General features: G+C 46.3%; 1 protein-coding gene across 2 annotated transcripts in view; it reads right to left on the bottom strand.

Moving 5' to 3' along the window:
* uggt1 (UDP-glucose glycoprotein glucosyltransferase 1) overlaps window positions 1–5,597 on the bottom strand; it is a 171,753-nt gene extending 166,156 nt beyond the window's left edge. For both annotated transcript variants that reach the window (XM_063046046.1, XM_063046047.1), the window contains exon 1: window positions 5,535–5,597. In XM_063046046.1, coding sequence (XP_062902116.1) covers window positions 5,535–5,562 — 28 coding nt within the window. In that variant the 5' untranslated portion in view covers window positions 5,563–5,597. The remainder of the gene's footprint in view (window positions 1–5,534) is intronic.
* Between the last annotated feature and the right edge of the window lie 8,888 nt (window positions 5,598–14,485).

The raw sequence follows: 14,485 nt of genomic DNA, 5'->3' as shown, positions 1-14,485 counted from the left end.
TTGTCCAAGCCCCCGTCGTCAGGACCGATGGCCTCTCTCTCTACATCGAGAGAGACAGACAGACAGAGAGATCACTTGACAGCAGCCGGCAATTAGCAAACACACCACCTGCTGTCTCAGTGTCTTCTCTGGTGGTACGTACTTTCAATGCGTATGGCCCTGGCAAATCTTAGAGAAGCGGCTTCCAACAAGGAAGTTTGGTGTGCAGGAGTCCAGCAGCTCACAAAGAGTCAGACACGACTTAACGACTGAACAACAACACGCTTTCAGGCTTTTGTATCTTCTACCTGATGGGAGAGGGGAAGAAGAGAAAATGCCTGGGATCGTTGGCTGTTTTACTAAGGCAGTGAGAATTATAGAGGAGAGGCTGGTTCCTAGTACGTGCTGAGCGGTGTCCACAACTCTATTTTTTACAGGTATGTGCAGAACAGTTGCCATACCAAGCTATTATGCATCCAGACAAAGTGCTTTCTATGGTGCATCAATAAAAATTGGTAAGTCAACAGGACAACTGGGCTGAGAAGTGGCAGATGGAGTTCAATCCAGATAAGTGTGAAGTGGTTCATTTTGGTAGGTCAAATATGATGGGAGAATACATCATTAATGGCAAGACTCTTGGCAATGCGGAGGATCAGAGGTATCTTGGGGTCCGAGTCCATAGGACACTCAAAGCTGATGTGCAGGTTGACTCTGTGGTTAAGAAGGTATACGGTGCATTGTCCTTCATCAATGTGGGATTGAGTTTAAGAGCCGAGAGGTAATGTTGCAGCTATATAGGACCCTGGTCAGACCCCACTTGGAGTACTGTGCTCCATTCTGGTCGCCTCACTACAGGAAGGATGTGGAAACCATAGAAAGGGTGCAGGGGAGATTTACAAGGATGTTGCCTGGATTGGGGAGCATGCCTTAGGAGAATAGGTTGAGTGAACTCAGCCTTTTCTCCTTGGAGCGATGGAGGATGAGAGGTGACCTGATAGTGGTGTACAAGATAATGAGAGGCATTCATCGTGTGGATAGTCAGAGGCTTATTCTCAGGGCTGAAATGGCTAGCATAGTTTTAATGTGCTTGGAAGTAGGTACAAAGGAGATGTCAGGTAGCTTTTTTTACGCAGAGAGTGGTGAGTGCGTGGAATGGGCTGCCGGCAGTGGTGGTGAAGGCAGAAACAATAGAGTCTTTTAAGAGACTCCTGGGTGGATAAATAGAACTTAGAAAAATAGAGGGCCATGAGTAAGCCTAGGTAGTTCTAAGGTAAGGACATGCTCTGCACATCTTTGTGGGCTGAAGGGCCTGTATTGTGCTTTAGGTTTTCTGTGTTTCTATGCCAAATTTACTTAGCCTCCTGAGGAAGTAGAGGTGTTGATTAGCTTTCTTGGCCATGACATAATATGATAAAGCAGAAGCTACTAAAGCTCTCAACTGAAGTCAATGAGCAGGTCTTTTCAGTCGTTGGCAATGAGGGAAAGGTTGTCTTCTCCCTGTACTCCACTCATCATCGGCAATGCAGCTCACCACAGTGAGGCTGTCTGCACACCTGAGCATGGATTTAGAGCTGGAGCAGAATCCAGCCACAGTCATGAGTGTACAGGGGGGAGAGTAGGGATTGAGCATGCAACCGAGTGGAGCACCAGTGTTTAAAATAACTGTGGCAGCGGTGTTGAAGTCAAGGATCTAGTTGCAGGGTAAGGCATTAACTCTCAAGTTCCAAAAGTTTAGCAATCGGTTTTCTTAGAATAATATTAAGGGAAGAAATGTAGTCAGTTAACAAACTTGAGTGCTGGTCCATGCTTTGGATGCAAGTTCATCAACATGGTTACAGCTACAAACACGTGGTACAATTTAACTAATAATGGCAAAGGACCACGAGCTTGTCAGGAGTCAGAGAACATTTCGGGAGAGCAGTATCATGTGCTTTACTGAGATGTGACTGCACAAGGACATACCCAATCAAAGGGTTTCCATAGAGGGCTTCCAGACCGTTCGAGCTCACCGGAATTGCACTGAGAGCGGTAAGCGCAAAGGAGGGGGGGCTGGCGGTTCTGGTAATTAACAGATGGTGCAATTCTGGGCATATTACGATCAAGGAACGTGTCTGTAGCCCGGATATTGAACTTTTTGCTGGTGGACTCCGGCCATATTATTTGCCAAGGGAAATGTCGCATGCAATTGTGGTTGTTGTGTACATCCCTCCCTCTGCCAACCCGACGTCAGCGTGTAACATCATTTACACCGTCACAGCCAGATTGCAAACCCAGCACCCGACTGCCCTCATTACCATCTTGGGTGACTTCAACCAGGTTACCATGGCTAGAACACTGCCCAACTTCACGCAGTATGTGAGCTGTACAACCAAAGGGGAGAGGACTCTGGATTTGATGTATGCTAACGTTAAGGATGCATACAGCTCCTCTCCCCTCCTGCCACTGGGAAGGTCAGATCACAACCTGGTGCATCTAAAACCCTGCTATGTGCCTCTGGTGAAGAGTAAACCTGCAACCTCGAGGACAGTGAGGAAATGGTCGGAGGAGGCTTATGAGGCGCTCCAGGGTTGTTTTGAGGTGACAGACTGGCAGGCACTCTGTGAGCCACATGGAGAGGATATGGATGGGCTCACAGAGTGCATCACTGATTACATCAACTTCTGTGTGGACTGCAATGTTCCGACAAGAACTGCCCTTTGTTATTCAAATAACAAGCCATGGGTAACAAAGGACATTAAGGACATCCTGAACGCTAAAAAGAGGGCATTTAGAGATGGAAATAGGGAGGAGCTGAGGGCAATACAGAGGGACCTGAAAGCCGGGATCAGGGAGGCTAAAGACAGATACAGGAGGAGGCTTGAGTGGAAACTCCAGCAGAACAACATGAGAGAGGTCTGAAGGGGGATGAGGACCATCATTGGGTTCCAGCAAACTAGCAACAGAGGAGCTGAAGGCAGTGTGGACAGGGCCAACAAACTTAACCTGTTCTTTAACAGATTTGACATTGTGACCCCTGCCCATCCCCCACATGAGCCATCTGTTGTCGGCCCCCAACCAACACATATTCCACTCTCCCCTCCCACCCCTCCTCACAGTCCCCCACCCTGCTCTCAAGACTATACCCCTCCCCCACATGAAACCAGCACGGTGGGCTTCACGGCTGAACAGGTGACAAGACAGCTGAAACGTCTCAACCCAAGTAAGGCTGCAGGACCGGATGGTGTCAGTACCAGGGTGCTCAAAGCCTGTGACCCTCAGTTATGTAGAGTACTTTGCCATGTATTCAACCTGAGCCTGAGGCTCTGGAGGGTTCCTGTACTGTGGAAGACGTCCTGCCTCGTCCCTGTGCCGAAGACGCCGCGCCCCAGCAGCCTCAATGACTACAGACCAGTGGCATTGACCTCCCACATCATGAAGACCCTGGAGAGACTTGTTCTGGAGCTGCTCCAGCCTATGGTCAGGACACACTTAGATCCCCTCCAGTTCGCCTACCAGCCCCGACTAGGAGTTGAGGATGCCATCGTCTACCTGCTGAACCGTGTCCATGCCCACCTGGACAAGACAGCGAGCACTGTGAGGGTCATGTTTTTTGACTTCTCCAGTGCGTTCAACACCATCCGCCCTGCTCTGCTGGGGAGAAGCTGACAGCGATGCAGGTGGATGCTTCCCTGGTATCATGGATTCTTGATTACCTGACTGGCAGACCACAGTACGTGTGCTTGCAACACTGTGTGTCCGACAGAGTGACCAGCAGCACTGGGGCTCCACAGGGGACTGTCTTGTCTCCCTTTCTCTTCACCATTTACACCTCAGACTTCAACTACTGCACAGAGTCTTGTCATCTTCAGAAGTTTTCTGATGACTCTGCCATAGTTGGATGCATCAGCAAGGGAGATGAGGTTGAGTACAGGGCTACGGTAGGAAACTTTGTCACATGGTGTGAGCAGAATTATCTGCAGCTTAATGTGAAAAAGACTAAGGAGCTGGTGGTAGACCTGAAGAGAGCTAAGGTACCGGTGACCCCTGTTTCCATCCAGAGGGTCAGTGTGGACATGGTGGAGGATTACAAATACCTGGGGATACGAACTGACAATAAACTGGACTGGTCAAAGAACACTGAGGCTGTCTACAAGAAGGGTCAGAGCCGTCTCTATCTTCTGAGGAGTCTGAGGTCCTTTAACATCTGCCGGACGATGCTGAGGATGTTCTACGAGTCTGTGGTGGCCAGTGCTATCATGTTTGCTGTTGTGTGCTGGGGCAGCAGGCTGAGGGTAGCAGACACCAACAGAATCAACAAACTCATTCGTAAGGCCAGTGATGTTGTGGGGATGGAACTGGACTCTCTCACTGTGGTGTCTAAAAAGAGGATGCTGTCTAAGTTGCATGCTATCTTGGTCAATGTCTCCCATCCACTACATAATGTACTGGGTGGGCACAGGAATACATTCAGCCAGAGACTCATTCCACCGAAATGCAGCACAGAGCATCATAGGAAGTCATTCCTGCCTATGGTCATCAAACTTTACAACTCCTCCCTTGGAGGGTCAGACACCCTGAGCCGACAGGCTGGTCCTGGACTTATTTCATAATTTACTGGCATAATTTACATATTACTATTTAACTATTTATGGTTCTATTACTATTTATTATTTATGGTGCAACTGTAACGAAAACCAATTTCCCCCAGGATCAATAAAGTATGACTATGAGTGTTGTGTACGCACAGCCCTGTACCATGGTTGAGTGATGAAGAAGGAAACATGACAAGGGACTGTGAGTGTTGTCATATAAACAAAAACTTCTTTCAATTCATGTAGAAAGTAACAGCGCAGCATTTGCAGCAATGGGCACCAAATACGTTGGTAGTGAAAGCAAAGGGGGTATGTGTCAGTACTGCAAGCATCATGGTTTGGGTACTGGCATGGACTCTTCTGCTTGGGATTCCAGTACGCACATTATCTTAATGGGGTGCCAGTACAGATAGTGCACCAACAACCCACGCGGGCGCAGATCCCAAGGCAAACACTGGGCACTTCCTCTCACACCCGGCGTTCGCCGGCTGCTCCAATCACCACCCTCAGCGTGTCACCACCACCGTCGCGCTCCCGGACTCAAACACGCCCCTCTGCCACTGATTGGCTTAAACCCAAGAATCTAAGGACGTGAGCTCCCCGATTGGTTAGATCCACTGCCAATCACTGCCACCTGGAAAAGTTGCTCCTTTCTCTACTCCACCACCGCCCCCCCCCCGAACCCCGAACCCCGAACCCCGAACCCCGGACCCCGGACAGGCAGACAGGGCGCGTACACAATCTACTGATAAAATATCACCGTCTGGCGCCTCGGCGCTACTGACAGGTGCGGCTGCGGTCAACAATCAGCAGGCGCACGGTAGTCTCAGGATACGGAAGCGCAGATCAAGCAGTAATGCGATCAGGGGCTCCGTTCACCTGCCTACCACGGCGGGATAGCACCGCCATCCACTCGCCCACAGGCTACCGCAGCCCTGGCCGTCGAACTGTAGGAGCCGCCTCTCCCCCGCTCCCTTTACTCACCAGAGCCGGCGAGCCAGAGCGCCGCCATCTTGGGTGTCCACTGCGACCCGCCCAGGACCCCGGGGGTTCACGTACTCATCCCCGATCAAATAGCAAACAATCGGCTTATCATCCTGGCAAAGACCCGGCAGTTCAGAAAGGTCATTGTCATTTCTTCTACTGTTTATAGTTAACAATTTGTGATTAAAATGATTCAACTTCCAGGCGACTGCATAGGACAACTACTATTTGAAAGACCTTGGGAGTGTATCGCTCGCTCCCTATTGGGCTCCCGGCCCATTGCATCGGGGGAGGGGCGTGGCCGCGGAAAAATGCTGCAGATGCTGGAAACGTGAAGTAAAACAAAATATTCAGCAGACCAGGCAAAGTTAAGAGTTAATGTTCATGTCAAACATCAGAATCAGTTTAATATCACCAGCACATGTGAAAATTGTTAACGTAGCAGCAGCAGTACAATGCAATTCACAATAAATATAGAAGAAAATTACAGAGGGTATGTATGTATGTATGTTGAATAGTTAAATTTAAAATAATACAAACACACATAATAAAAATCTGCCAGTCCATGGGTCCAACATCCTTTTAGAAATCATATGGCAGAGGGGAAGAAGCTGTTCCTGAATCACAGAGTGTGCCTTCGGACTTCTGTACCTCCTTCTCTAAGAATGAGAAGGGGGCATGTCCTGGGTGATGGGGGTCCTTATTAATGGATGCTGCCTTTCTGAGGCACCGCTCCTTGAAGATGTCTTGGATATTACAGTGGTCGGTACCCATGATGGGGCTGACTAACCTTACAAGTTTCTGTAGCTTCTATCGGTCCTGTGCAGTAGCACCCCCCAACCCACACACACACACACACACATCCAAGCAGTGATGCAGCCTGTCAGAATGCTCTCCACAGTACATCTGCTTTTAGTAGTGTAATTGGTGGAAATGTACATAATTCACAACCACCGAAATTGAGTTGGGGTTCACTTTAAGAGGCTGGTCTAATGTGATGATGTAAAATTCAAATCAAGTTTAATTGACATTCAAACCACACTGCCAAATGAGACTGCGTTCCTCTGGGGCCAAGGTACAAAAATATTCACACACATTTAATATAGCGAGAAAGGGGGAAAAAAGAATATAGTCACGTAAGAAAACACATTTCTTCATGTAAGAAATTATGTGAAGTTCTGGTACTGCACTTCATGTTCGGTTTTTGGAGTACAATAACTGAGTAGTTATGGGTTTTTTTTTTAAACATAAAACTCATCACATTGTTTTATTTGCAAAAGCCTACATTGGTGACCCCAATGCTCAAGGACGATTCTGGAGTTATTGAACATGTCGGCCACTGCAATGGCTTTAAAACTGCCGGAGTTTTGACATGATTTTTACATCATCATATCAGACCAGTAAAATGCCATTGCTGGGTTTGTACAAGCCGAGGCCCAATTCACGCTGAGAGAAATCACCACTGACGACAATATTATTTTATGTGGCAGTGTCGCTCAGCAGCTCCACGGCTGCGAGGGAGGTGGGTCTGCTTGAACACTCGCATGAACATGATCAATACCGATTGCTGAAAACCATCGGAGTCTGAGCGCACCGAACGGTTCCTGTGCTTGCCCGGCCACAGTGATGCTAAGCCGTTGGAGATAATGAACCATGTGCTGTCTCTCCTGGGAAATCACCATCCTTGTTTTGTTTTTGAAGCACTTTTTATGCAGCCAATGTCTGATCATGTTTGCATAGCCCTCATAATGTACCCGTGAAGGACTCTCGGGAGCTTGCCAAAATGGCTGATAGTCTACACTCAGCCAAGCAGAGATGCATCATTCCTCCTCCTTTCCCTGTCTCAATAAGCCTGGCCAGCAATGGCCCCAACATACACACATGAAACAGACTATGCTGGGTCTGTGTTTTTACTACACTCTCTTTGGTATGAGCTCTATGAAATGCCAACCGCCTTGCAGCTTCAAAAGTGCCGACGCATCAGGACATACGCAGTCTGTGAACACCCTGGGTGCTCAATACGGAACACTTTCGAGACGACACTTCCTGTGTGACACAGGTGCTCAAGTGAGTGTGCCGCTAGCATCACCATTGGTGAGAAGGTGAAGAGTGACAAAACCTCGCTGGAGGCCACCAACGGCAGCAGGATCCAGACTTACAAGACATGACGGGTGACACTCTACTTCAGTGGGTGACGTTACATGTGGGACTTTGTCCTGACTAAAGTGGCTAGACCTCTGCTCAGTGCAGATTTCCTGTGTGCCCAAGAACCGTTAGTCGATTTTAACAACTGCCAGCTTGTGGATGTCAAGGACTTTGGCTTGTGACCCTGCTCCCCCTGTCAGCTCCCCACAATGACTCTGTCAAATGTGTGCATCACCACGTGTGAGTTTACTCGGCTGCCGGGCGAGTTCCCAGACCTCAGAAAGCCCACGTTCTCCAGTACAGTCACAAAACATGGGGTCGTGCACCACATTCCCACAACTGGCCCGCTGGTATGTAGACTTGACCCAGAAAAGCTGGCAACTGCTGAGGCTGAGTTTGCCAACGTGGAAAGAATTGGCATTGTGCACCGGTTGAATAGCCCCTGGGCTTCACCCCATATGGTCCCTAAGTCCAATGGTGGTTGCCGCTCATGTGGCAACTACTGACGCCTTAACGAGGCCACCACCTCTGATCGTTACCCGGTCCCATATGTCCAATAACACTTGGCCTCTTTGAGTTTCTGCACATGCGTTTGGGCTGAAAAATGCAGCAGACTTTCCAATGACTGTTGGACTCTGTATTAAATGACTTAAGTTACCTTTCTGTTTACCTGGATGACATACTTGTTGCCACTGCATCCAAATCTGAACACGCCTCTCATCTCCGCACACTTTTTCAGTGCTTAAGCCAACACGGGTTGATTATTAACCCTGCTAAATGCCAATTTGGGTTGCCAACCATTGACTTTCTCTGCAGAAGGTGAGAAACCCCTCCCACCTAAAGTTAGATGGTAAGAGTGGGCTCCCTCACCTCTGCCCCTCTGACCTTCAACACAGGTGCCCCTCAGGGCTGTGTCCTAAGCCCCCTCCTTTACTCTCTGTGTACCCATGACTGTCGCCACCCACAGCTCCAATCTGCTAATTAAGTTTGCTGATGACACTACACTGATTGGCCTAATCTCAATCTAATAATGAGGCAGCCTACAGAGAGGAAGTCACCACCCTGACACAATGGTGTCAAGAAAACAACCTCTCCCTCAATGTTGTAAAAACAAAGGAGCTGGTTGTGGACTATAGGAGGAATGGAGACAGGCCAACTCCTATAGACATCAATGGATCTGGGGTTGAGAGGGTGAACAGCTTTAGGTTCCTCTGCATAAACATCACGAAGAATCTCACGTGGTCTGTGCATACTGGTTGTGTAATGAAAAAGGCACAACAGCGCCCCCTTCACCTCAGACGGTTGAAGAAGTTTGGTATGGCCCTGCAAATTCTAAGAACTTTCTATAGGGACACAGCTGAGAGCATCCTGACTGGCTGCATCACTGCCTAGTATGGGAACTGTACTTTCCTCAGCCGCAGGACCCTGCAGAGAGTGGTGAGGATGGTCCAGTGGATCTGTAGATGTGAACTTCCTACTATTCAGGACATTTACAAAGACAGGTGTGATAAAAGGGCCTAAGAATCATTGGAGACATGAGTCACCACAACCACAAACTGTTCCAGCTGCTACCATCTGGGAAACGGTACCACAGCATAAGAGCCAGGACCAACAGGCTCTGGGACAGCTTCTTCCACCAGGCCATCAAACTGATGAACTCACGCTGATTTGAGTGTACTCTATATTACATTGACTGTTCTATTTATTATAAATCATTAATGGATTTGTGGCTAAATTTGCCGATGATACAAAGATATGTGGAGGAACGGGTAGTGTTGAGGAAACAGAGAGCCTGCAGAGAGACTTAGATAGTTTAGGGGAATGAGCAAAGAAATAGCAAATGAAATACAATGTTGGAAAGTGTATGGTCATGCACTTTGGCAGAAGAAATAAATGGCAGACTATTATTTAGATGGGGAGACAATTCAAAATGCAGAGATGCAAAGGGACTTGGGAGTCCTTGTGCGAGATACCCTAAAGGTTAACCTCCAGGTTGAGTCAGTTGTGAAGAAGGCGAATGCAATGTTGGCATTCATTTCTAGAGGTATAGAATATAAGAGTAGGGACGTGATGTTGAGGCTCTAGAAGGCACTCGTGAGATTACACGGAGTATTGTGTGCAGTTTTGGGCTCCTTATTTCAGAAAGGATATACTGACATTGGAGAGGGTTCAGGGAAGATTCACGAGAATGATTCCAGGAATGAAAGGGTTACCACATGAGGAACGTCTGGCATCTCTTGGACTGTATTCCCTGGAGTTCAGGAGGATGAGGGGGGATCTCATAGAAACATTCAGAATGTTAAAAGGCCTGAACAGATTAGATATGGCAAAGTTACTTCCCATGGTAGGGGATTCTAGGACAAGAGGGCATGAATTTGATCATGTCAATGTGTTCCTTGTTGGTCCTCTTCCCCTGCACTGCCCCCCGCCCCCCCATGGTTTCATGCACCAGCTTACCATGGTGCACTGTACAACCGGCTGGCCAGAGGTTGTTCCCCTAGCATTGATGATGGCCACAGACGTGGCTCAGGCATTCACCTGACTTGGGTTGCTTGGTTTGGCACCCCATCTTATATTTCCTCTGACCTCAGCAAATGAAGCAGTCTATATTGAGACAATATCTCAGTCCACCAATGGAAATATTAGTAAGTTAATGTTTTATGTCAAAGAGTCTTCATCAAACCAAACTGAATTCAAAAGTGGCTTGGTGATAGGAAGCAAAAGATGCTGGTGGCAGGTTGGTTTTGCCATTGGAAGTCTGTGACCAGTGGTGTACAACATGGATCAGATTTGGAACCATTACTGTCATATGCATTTATGACTTAGATATGAATACAGGAGATTTGGTTAATAAGTTTGTGGATGACACAAAAATAGGTGGATTCTTGATTTCAAGGAGGGCAGTACATTACAGGAAGGTAGTGATCAGTTGCAAGAAACCACATTAGACCTCACAGCTCACTCTCACATTCAGTGTCATCATTGCTCATTCATCACCTCCCCGTACTCCACATGTTTACCACTCATTGTGATGCACCTATTTATTGTCACCTGCAGAGAATGGTTTCATCTTTTGGCTGAATGTTGGAGTGCACTGACTTGAATCTTTACTCTTTATTAGACAAAAGAGCTGAACAAACAAGGGAGGAGAAGGCTAGAGGTAGGCTGCAACAAATAATGCACCTAAATGATACAGATGAAGAGATGAGTTATATCCACAGGCCTCTTTGTAGAAACTAAAATTCACATGGAAAGCTGGTGGCATATATGTAATATTTCTAATAGACGTGTCATAATATTATTCAGTAATGGAATTTTGAGAGGACTGGGTCAGACCAATATCAAGTTTATGACTTTACAATAACTAAATCACATCCCTGACTTTGTCTTCAGATACACTGCAAGCCTTTCACCACATGCAAGAAGAAGATCTCTCCCTCAGGGCATCAGATTCCTCTCAGCACGTACTTCCATGAGCCATATATCGTACACCAGTGTAAATAAAAACACTTGGACAGTTGGTTGTGCTTTAACCACATGGAAACCAGTTGCAGGGACAGCTGTGAAGTGTCTGCTCCAGAGGCATAAACACGGCTAAGCTTTGCTCAGATGAACACTGATTCTGAAACCTGGGACTACCATTGCCAAGGGGAATTCTGGAATATGTCAGTCACTTAGACAAGGACTGAAGATATGACATGCAGTACTGGGAAGAATCCAGGAGTCCTGCTCTATTGCTGGAGGTCTGATGATGGAAGGAATTGATATAATGCAGCATACGGAAACAAAGGCTTTTTCCATGGAACTACGTACAAGTGTGAAATGAGCATTACTATGCAGAAGCCTGCAATCTTAGCAGAATCCCATCGCAATAGTCTCAGTAATCTCCAGTTAGACATGTTGTAGGAGTGGTGTGGCACTGATACAGAGGAGGGATTCATGGAAGTGGGAAAGCCAGTCAAATCAGTCTGACCTCTTGTATCTCTTACTAGCTCTTCTTTCGGTTAGTCCTGACGAAGGGTCTCAGCCCGAAACATCACTGTACCTCTTCCTAGAGATGCTGCCTGGCCTGCTGCGTTCACCAGCAACTTTGATGTGTGTTGCTTGATTTCTTGCATGTTGTCTCTCCTCTCCCGTAGCATATACTCTGCAGATTGCAGGAGTTAGGATCATCTGCAAGAGCCATCACCATGCATTGCATTTCTGAATCCAACCCTTTGTGTAGTGAAACACTGAGTGGAGGAACACTCCACTCAGATACTTCAACAGCACACCTCTCCATCCCCTACCTCACTCCAGTCTTCAGCCAACTTGCTAACCATTTTCTTTTAACATTAAGCCCTGAATCTTCACAATTATGAGCTCGCCTCTGTTATGTTTCATACAAAACTCAGTTGAAAGCCTTTTTGAAAACTTAGACACAGCATATTGCAGGAGTTTAATTTAAAATTCAATTTCTTCAAAGAACTTGAAGAATTTGGTCTCTTCTGACCTCTTTTTACTGGGTAATATTACTGTGGAGATAAATTGCTGCATTCAGTCATGAAAATATATCCTATTAATCGCACTTAAAAGGCCAAACTGGAACAAAGGAATCAAGCTGTTCCTTGGAAAATCAAGGGAGATATGAATGAATTGCATTCCTAATTGAAATTTACTTTGCAGAACCTATTGCTTCTATTCATGCACAACTGATAGTTTGTGTTTAATTCTGATTTGAGCAATTAAATTTATACAAAACTTAGCAATGATGGATGAATAAGCATAAGATACAGATATCTGTTGAGTTTTGCATAGATACCTAAACATACAAAAAACATAGACAATTTAACCAGATGGGATTTTTGTAGTTTGTTTCATGGGCTGATAAATCCTAGTACTTAATTATTGCCTTTGTTCTTGCTTGAGAGAAAGAGAATTACTGTGCCAATCAAATGTGGCAGATTGGAACACCTTCTGAACATTGACACCCACTGACTCCAGATCTGGTGAGCAGATTCTAAATGCCTGCAGTAATCCATTCTTTAATATATTCACAGAATGTAAATATTTATAGTCGGGCCAGCATTAATTGATAACCATGAATTAATTACTTTTAATTTACCTTCTTGAACTACTAAATTAGTCGGCCAAGTAAAGAAACCTCTATAATGGACAACAGCAATTTAAGATCCAGCAAATGTGAGGAAACATTGATATACTTCCAAATCAGAACAGTATGTGATTTGGAGGTGGTAGCTTTTCTGTGAACCTCATAAACACGAGAAAGTCTATAGATGCTGGAAATCCAAAGCAACAAATACAAAATGCTGGAGGAACTCATAAAGCCAGGCAGCACTTATGGAAATGAATAACCGGTTGATGTTTTGGGCCAACACCCTTCTTCAGGGCTGAAAAGGAAGGGGGACGACGGCAGAATAAAAAGATGGAGGGAGGGGAAGGAGGATAGCTAGAAGGTCATTGGTGAAGCCAGGTGGATAGGAAAGATAAGGGTTGGAAGGAAGGAATCTGATAGGAGAAAGGGAAGGAGGAGGGGACCCATGGGGAGGTGACAAGCAAGCGAGAAGAGGTAAGAGGCCAGAGTGGGGAATAGAAGAAGAGGGAGAGGGATTTTTTTTTAACTGGAGGAGAAATCGATATTCATGCCATTAGGTTGAGGCTACCCAGACGGAATATAAGGTGTTGCTCCTCCAACCTGAGGGTGGCCTCATCTTGGCACAAGAGGAGGCCATGGGTCAACATGTCAGAATGGGAATGGAGATCAGAATTAAAATGTTTCTCCACCAGGAAGGTCGGCTTTTGACGTCAGGTTAATGATCTATAATCAGCCCTGTTGATCCAAATACTCATATTTCCTATCCCTTAGAATACCTTCCAATAAGTTACCTACGATTGATGCCAGACTCTCTAGCCTATAAATTCCCATTTTAGTCTTAGAGCCTTTCTTAAACAATGGAATGACATTAGCTATCCTCCAGTCCTCCAGCATCTCACCCATGGCTAAGAATGTTTTACATATCTCTGCCATGCCCCATGCAACTTCTGCACTATGCTCCCACAAAGTCCAAAGGGACACCTCATCAGGCCCTGGGAATTTATCCGTCCTAATTCACCTCAAGTTAGCAAGCACTTCCTATTCCTTGATATGAATACACTCTATGCTGAATGTAAGGTTGTTGTTGCAACACTACTCAACCAACTGATCTGTCTGTCTCACTCCTGTACGTCCCCTTATCACCACCCGAGGGTCTGTGTCATCAGCAAATTTATAGATGCTGTTAGAGCTGTGCTTTGCCTCGCAATCAAGGATGTAAAGAGCAGCAGTGGGATAACTATGCATTCCTGAGGTGCTCCAGAGTTCATCGTCAGTGAGGAGATCTTATTTCCGATCCGCTCCGACTGTGTTCTCCTGCTGAGGAAGTCAAGGGTTCATTTGCAGAGGGATGTACAGAGACCCAGGTTTTGAAGCTTGTTGATTAGTACTGAAGGTGTTGAAAACTGAGCAGCAATCAAAAAACAGCAGTTTGATGTAGGTATTGCAGTTGCTGGCCCCACCAGGGAACTGGGTGTATTATAGATGCTAATAACTGTATCTTAATTTGAATTTAGAAACTGTACCATATCCCTTATCCTTTGTATGTTTTTCTAATGGATGAGTAAAGCTTTGTGCATTTCTGAAAAGAAAGGCTGAGTGGAGAGCCAGTGAGATTGCATCCTACTGTAGAGATAGGCAAACTGCAGTGGGTCCAGGTCCTTGTTTGGATAGGTGTTTATTCTAGCCATGACCGCACTTCATCACAGTAGAT

Source organism: Mobula hypostoma, chromosome 4, assembly GCF_963921235.1.
Source record: "Mobula hypostoma chromosome 4, sMobHyp1.1, whole genome shotgun sequence".
Taxonomy (NCBI): Eukaryota; Metazoa; Chordata; class Chondrichthyes; order Myliobatiformes; family Myliobatidae; genus Mobula; species Mobula hypostoma.
The sequence above is the reverse complement of the archived record's forward strand: the minus strand, read 5'-3'. Positions and strand labels throughout refer to the sequence as shown.